Genomic DNA, 7,300 nt, shown 5'->3' on the forward strand with positions numbered 1-7,300 from the left:
TAACTTTTGCCTGAACCACCTTTCTAGGTTTTCGATCCAGCAGGCTATCCCCTTAGCTTTTGCCTAAGCCGCCCTTTCGGGTTTTCAACTTAGCAGGGGAATGATCTTAAATTTTGCCTAGACCGCCCTTTCAGGTTTTCAGTCTAGCAGATCTTCAAACTCCGTTATTTTTCTTATTCATCATCATTTCATTTTTTTATTGTATCTCAGGACCTAGCTCATTAGTTCTGAACACCAGAAGGACTTTTATAGGTAGGATAGGGCTTTTCAAAGAATGGCTTAAGGCTCAACAAAGATTTCGACCGAACCTGTGAACAGGTCGCCTACATATCCCAAGGTAGGAATCAGGTCGTGTGTAGTTCAGGGCGAATGCCCCTAGTTTGAAGATAAATTGTTTGATTTTTTTTTCCTTTTTTCTTTTCTTTCTGGAACAATTAACTTCTCTTCTTTTGGAACTTGTCCCTCTCTTTTATTTTTGAAAGGATTGAATTTCTTTTCCTTTTTGAATCGACCGAACTCGGTTCAACCGAGTTGCCTACGTACCCCAGTATAGGGATCAGGTCTCGCGTAGTTCGGGGGAATGCCCCAAGTTTGATGGGTTTTCAAGAAAATTTGATTTAGGCTCGAAGGGTTTGCAAATCGGTATTCTTTTGACATTGGGTTTTGATTTTGGGATTTAATCGGCCAAAGGAGGCCTTTCGATGTTCAGATTGGGAATCGATCTAGGTTACTAGAGTCCCTCTGGTACTGATTATTTTTTTTTTCTCTTTTGTTTTTTTTTTCGCGGAGTTTGACGGCATTTCCAGGTAAGAGATAATGGATCTTCTTCTTTCAAGATTCTAATACGTGCTTTTGACTTTCATAGAGCGAAACTTGTTCTTTGACATCCTCCATCTATGGATTCGTACTCTCGATATCTGATGATCACTTTTCATTGTTTGCTTTTGAACTTTTCATCTTGAATTTGTTGGCTTTATGAATTTGAGAACCAAGGTCATTGATTGGAAATATGAAAGTTGTTTCCACTCTATGCCCCTTGTATAGCATATATCTTCTCACTTTCTTCATTTTCTTTGAGCTTTCCATCTATGTCTTGCCCCTGGTATCGGTTGTAGCTTTTCTAGACAATCTTCTTATTCTTGAAATAATTTTATCAATTCTTCACACTCTTTAGAGGGTAATGTATTTTCAATCGGCATTTACTGGATCAAGGTTTTAGTGCCAGTGTTTACCACTTCAATTTCATCTTTGAAAGGCTGAGATTGGCGCTCCTCCTCTTGTTCAAGTAATTGCTGTGACTCAAGTGGAGTTTCGTCAATTTTGTCCTCATTTGAGGAGGGAGTCTTACTTTAAGATCAGAAGCATACTTAAGAAACAGACACAAGTGAACTATTGAAACTTGAAATTTTATTTAAAGGAAAGGCTGTTACATCTGACGACCTATCCTGAACATGCTCAGGATTCACAACTCTGAATAAAGAGAAAAGCAAACGATAACTTGCCTGGACTAGGCATTAACCTTGAACTGTAAAACCGGACTCAACAATTGCACTGACCATGATGACTGACTCAACATAAAATAGTAAACGACTAAAACTTTAACTGCCGCAACTGTCTAGCTCCGGAGGCTCGGCGAAAGCTGGCTCATAAGTGGTACTTTCAACTTCTGATTCTTTTCATGGCAACCGGGCCTGTGCTTCTTTGAACCCTCAGTTATCTAAGCATTGCGATCGGCTGGCGGCAGTACTGCATGATTCGGGTAGGCTAATTTTTTTTTCATCAATCAACTTTTGGATCCTGAATTTTAAGGCAATGCAATTATCAGTAAGGTGGCCAGGGCCTCTATGGTATTCACAATACTGGTCCATTCTCCAATTTGCTGGTAAAGGATTAGGAGGAGCCCTAATGCCGGGTAGGGTAATGTGACCTGAAGCTAACCCTTGCTGCAAAATGACTGATGGTGGAAATGGGAGAGGGGTAAATTCCTTCTTGAGCGCTTGCTTAGGTGTTGCCGTTAACTGATTGTATTTGAATACCATAGGGTTTTGTAACTCCTTGATTTTTTTCGAAGTAAAATTGCCTCTGTTATAAACCCCATGTATTGTGGCCACTTTGATTTCCTGACCTATGGAGACCGGGCTCATCACTGTACATTGCTGGTCGTGATTATCGTGAGACTTTCTCTTCATTTGCTCAAACCACGGTTTGTGGTCATCAGGAAAGGATGAAGCTTCGCCGCTTGACAAAAGATTTTGAGGGTCGAGGAGCCCCATGTCTATAAGGTCTTGAATATCATATTTCAAGCTGAGGCATTTATCAGTTGCATGACCATGACGTAAATGATAATCACAAAATTCTTTCATTTGGAAGGTCCCAGGACTGGGAAGAGGATTAGGAACAGGCTCTGATTCCAATAGTGTTATCATTCTTTCCTTGAGCAACCATTTCAAAGCATCAGGTCGCGAGATCGGCAAGTCAGTGAATTCTCTTTTAGTAGTCTCAGATGGTGGCTCTTGGTTATATTCAAGAATTAAGGGCCCAATAAAATCCTGCTGGTGCTGAGAGATAGAGTTTCTGGTAACAACACCTTGGACTTTGGTATTTTTGTCAGCGAAATGCTTCGAACTTTGGGACTGACAATACCAGGTTTGCATTTGTTGCTTCATCTGATGAACTTCTTCTGTTAGCGCAGCCATTTGTCTAGAGAGATTCACAATTAGTTCTTCCAAACCCATAACCATGGAGAGGCTCGGATTTTTGCCCTTAGAGACAACAGTGGTTGGACCAAATTTCTCAGTAAGTTGAGCTTTGATGAATTGATTTTCTTCCTTCAATTCCTTCATCAGTTGGACGAGCTGGGCCAGGGTTTCTGTGACATGAAAGAGCTGAAAATTTTCCATAGAATCGGCCATCGGTAGGAAAAAGTGGATAGAGAGACTTCCAAAGAAAATGGGGAATTAGCTTCTTCACTGGCCACGAATAGATTCAAACCCAAGAAGCTTTCCTGGATTTTCAGCAGTGAGCAATCCTGACATAGGAACAATAAACACGAGATGCGAGCTTGAAATTCAGGGAATTTCTCCTTTCTATGATTGACATGATAATTATGATACGACTAGATAAGGAACGAGAGGTAAAATGATGGTTCCTCAAAACAAATACACACAGCAATGATGACATGACAGCACGCGGGGAATGCCCCTCGTTCAAGGATTATGAGAGTAAACTCTGAAGGATTCAGCAGAAATATTCTTGAAAAAGGTATCCCCTAGAGGAGGAAGAGACCAAGGGTACAGGCAAGATTGGATCATCAAGATTGCATGATCAAATGATTGAGACACAATTTCCGCCAATGAAGACACAATCGAATCCCACAAGAGACGAATGATAGACACATGATCAAAATGTGAGATTGCATAGGATTACTTTCAACGGGTAGATTAAGAATAACTAATCCTATGAGATCTTTGGAAATGATGGGATTTATATCCTAACCCCAAAGGAAAAGTTTTTAGTCTTCGCACATTTTAACAGTGTTACCTGAAGGCATCAACCCTAATCCTAATCTAGCGGAGTGGAGAGAGGATCTCGACTCATGACTTTGTTTGTGTACCTAGGACCGATCGTAGCCATTGGAAGATGGACTACGGCCTAATCTAGACACAAATGGGTAAGATATCCTAAACTAGGCTCACACATGTGGTGCACATGTGTTCGTATACTGCATGCATGTGTGGGTTAATCTAGGGGTAAGGCCAAGAGTCCCCTTAGCGCGAATCCATGTTCGATATACTGTACCAGTGTCCGGCGTATCAGTACGTGAACAAGAGATCCGTTTACGCACCATAAAGGTACTAGGCTAAGGGTGGAATGCTTCTCTAGCACAGAGGCACCAGGTGATGAAATCCCAGTCAACCATGCTAGATAACACTCCGGGTTCCTAAAATAGGACGTGTGTGCATGTGAAATGCAAGGGTTTAGATGCAAGTGATGTAAGTGTGTGCAATAAGTTCGCGCAATCTATGATGCCTTCAGGTTTTGTTAAATTAAGTTCGAGTAAAATGTGATGAGAAAATAAAACGAGACAAACTAATCTAACAAGTATAGAGTTTTTATGAGCCAGTTAAATTAAATTCAAATGAATTATCTTTTGAAATTTTAATGAAGTTAGGTGGTCCCCAGCAGAGTCGCCAGACTGTGGTACCCTGATCCCGCGAGAGGGGTGTGGGGCGCGAGCCGCCGCTCTCTCTCTCTTGGTCTCTCGTATCCACGCGATTGGCGTGTGCATTTTATTATTGATTTGAATTAATCTTTCCTGTGAACTTGGGATCACTAAGGCAATCCGAATTCCACACGAAAGAGACTGACAGAGTCGCCACCTAGATGTGGGATCTAGGACCCGTAATTAACCAGAAATCTAGACTCGCTACCTGGTTACGAGAATGGAAGGTATGGGGAGTTATCCACCACATGCACCATTCTTGCCCGATAATCGGTCTTCGATTCCAAAAGCTAACTCTTTTAAATTTATTTTAAATGGCTCATTCAACTCTATGTTAATGTGCGAACTAAGTGACATGCATCCTATGATCTAATTTCAATGTGAATCCTAAATGTGTATCTTGATTTATTAATTTGTCTGGATTCAATCTATGTGAAAGTTCTCCTAAAATTCTAATTTCATGGAAAGTCCTAAGTGATTTGATTAAGCATTTACAAGAAAATTAATATACAAAACACCACAATTTGTTTGTGGTGCCGACTCGCGGGTGGTATGCCATCAGACATCCAAGCTGCCTACGTACCCAAGCCTCACTGGGATCAGAGTCGACGTAGTTCGGTGCACCTAAGCTAAGCTACTTATGCCTAACTCAACTAGGACACCGACCTAGACGGGATTGACTGTTTCAACAGTTTTAGGAGAAGTTATTTAATTCAAGTTGAGGATTTTATTATCTTAAGATTTCATCTAAGATGCTATATGATTCTCATCTAAATGCAAATGGTCCCTTAGACTAATGCAGGTTTGCCTACATCCTAGTTTACTAGGCTTGTCCTAGGGAAAGATTGGGTGACTAGTGTAACTAGACCTATGGCACGGTTGCTATACATAGCAAACGTCCGTGATGAGGCTGGACTCCTAACTCTAGGACTCCCTAAAACCTAAGACTCCCTAAAACTTAGGACACGACACGACACCGGTGTTCCTAAATTGGGCTCTAAGGGTTCCTAAAGGAATTTTGAATCCACCGGCTCTTGGAAATCTCGAATTCTTTTGGGCTTGTGGAAACTTTTAGAGTTTTCTTGAAGCTTTTATTATCTGAAGGTATTTAGTGTGTTTGGTAGCTTTTAAAGTTGTTTATTTAGAAGGTTTTAGTTTCACTTGAAATTTTTAGTGGTCTTTTGGTTAATGGCTTTTAACGGATTTTTATCAGTGGATTTTAAATGGGTGAATTTTAGTTTTGTTAATTTTAGGTTGGATGTACTTTAGATTAATGTCTTTCGATTTTGGTTTGGAAAATGACGTTAACACAACCAAGTTTTGACAATTGCACAAATTCGACAAACCATTGACCATTAAAAGATCTAACAAATGCAGCCCACTAAAACTGTCGTAACTCTTTAACCGCTTGGCCAAATTCAACGTACGAACATGCGTTGGAAAGATCTTTTATAGGGCTACAACTTTTTAGTTCTCTATTGTTTGTAAATCTGTGATTTAGAGGTTCGAATTTGTGTTGCAAACAAAAGGACAGCAACATTAAACTGGAAATGCCTAAAGGTGTGCCGCAACCATTTTGGACTTAACTTTTTAACCACTCGCCGTCTGATCTAGCACGAATACTCGTTGGAAACGGCACGAAAATATCTACGACTTTGTAGTTAATCATTTCCCACGATTCTGTTGTTTAGAGGTCGAAAAATCTGTTTAAAGTCTAACAGCTAGCACTATGACGGGAATGATATTGGCACCCCCATGTTTTCTTTTGATAGTTCTTATTTTTTTTAGTGATTAAAAGACGGTGAATATGAAAAATGGCTTGAATGGGCCTGAGATTAGATTCAAATGGGATGTTTGAAAAAGGGGTTGTTTTTATCTACTTGGCAAGGTGGGGTATGGATATTGGGTTCTTGAGATTGAGTGGGGGCTGTTGTTATCAAATTGGAGTGGGGGCTGTTGTTATCAATTGAAAGATGGAGATTTTGTAAGCCAAATTAAATGGGTTTTGATAATTCACGTAAAATTCAAGTTTTCTTTCTTGTAAATGTTCAAAATTTTTAATGAATTGTTTTCCCAAAAGAAATCTAAATTCCCTAACAAGCCAATGATTTCAAAATCCCATCACAAATAGGTTCTAATGACCCTATCACATTAATTATATTTAGCATAAGTGAGAACATGACCAAGGCCAAACTAGTACGAAATTAAACATGACATCAACCAAAATATACGCAAAACAACACTCAATCCTACAAATATAGAAAAGAAAATAAAATTCCAAAAGGCATACCTTTTTGTAGACGATATTCCATGCAAACTTATGGAGAAGAGGGATTTGGTCTAGAGAGAGGGCTTGAATTTTCTAAGAGAGGGGTTCTCTCCTCTTTTCTTCTCTTCTTTTCTTTGGTGAGATGAGAGGGTATTTATAGGAGAATGGGATAGGAGGTTAGGTGAGGTTAGGTGAGGTTAGGTAAGGTTAGGTGAGGTTAGGTGATGTTAGGTGAGGTTAGGTGAGGTTAGGTGAGGTTTGGATGGTTATGATGGGAGGAGAGGTTAGGTGAGGTTAGGTGAGGTTTGAATGGTTAGGATGAGAGGAGAGGTTAGGTGGTTTTGGATGGTTAGACCCAGGTCATGATCTGCCATTGATCTAACGATTTACGGAAATCGGGTCTCGGAATGGAATCAGGGTCCGGGCTATGAAGTGACCCTAGCTTATTTTGTCCCGATTGATGATCCGTAAAGTCAGATCAAGATATTAATGACCTAAAACATATAAATCAATGATAGAGGGGGTTCTCACATGGATTTAACACACTAATTTATTTGTTGATTAAAACAAAACAAAATGGGGTGTCTACAGAGTCTTTTTGGCGCCTAGCGATTGCGCCATATCCTGTCCGGCTAAGGCTGTGGACGGCCAGGCCGGGCAGGTGTTTTGGCGTTTAGCGATTGCGCCATATCCTGTCCGGCTTCGGCTATGGACGGCCAGGCCGGGCAGGTCTTTGAGGAGGTTTCCACTAGGGCGGGTCCATGTGGTCGGAACTGATCTCCACACCAAATTGGACGCGCCGGAGTGCT

The 7,300-nt window shown here is 40.6% G+C and overlaps 1 protein-coding gene across 1 annotated transcript; it reads right to left on the reverse strand.

Moving 5' to 3' along the window:
- Nucleotides 1–1,390: 1,390 nt before the first annotated feature.
- Nucleotides 1,391–6,633, reverse strand: LOC143876039 (uncharacterized). The gene is made up of 2 exons (XM_077377643.1): nt 6,513–6,633; nt 1,391–3,028 (listed from the first exon to the last, which is right to left on the reverse strand). The coding sequence occupies exon 2, from the start codon at nt 2,910–2,912 to the stop codon at nt 1,710–1,712; it is 1,203 nt and encodes a 400-aa protein (XP_077233758.1). The 5' UTR covers nt 2,913–3,028; nt 6,513–6,633; the 3' UTR covers nt 1,391–1,709.
- Between the last annotated feature and the right edge of the window lie 667 nt (nt 6,634–7,300).

The sequence above is a fragment of the Tasmannia lanceolata genome, unplaced genomic scaffold (genome assembly GCF_043159265.1).
Source record: "Tasmannia lanceolata isolate RefF3 unplaced genomic scaffold, GAP_Taslan_0.1 ptg000004l, whole genome shotgun sequence".
NCBI classification, from domain to species: domain Eukaryota; kingdom Viridiplantae; phylum Streptophyta; class Magnoliopsida; order Canellales; family Winteraceae; genus Tasmannia; species Tasmannia lanceolata.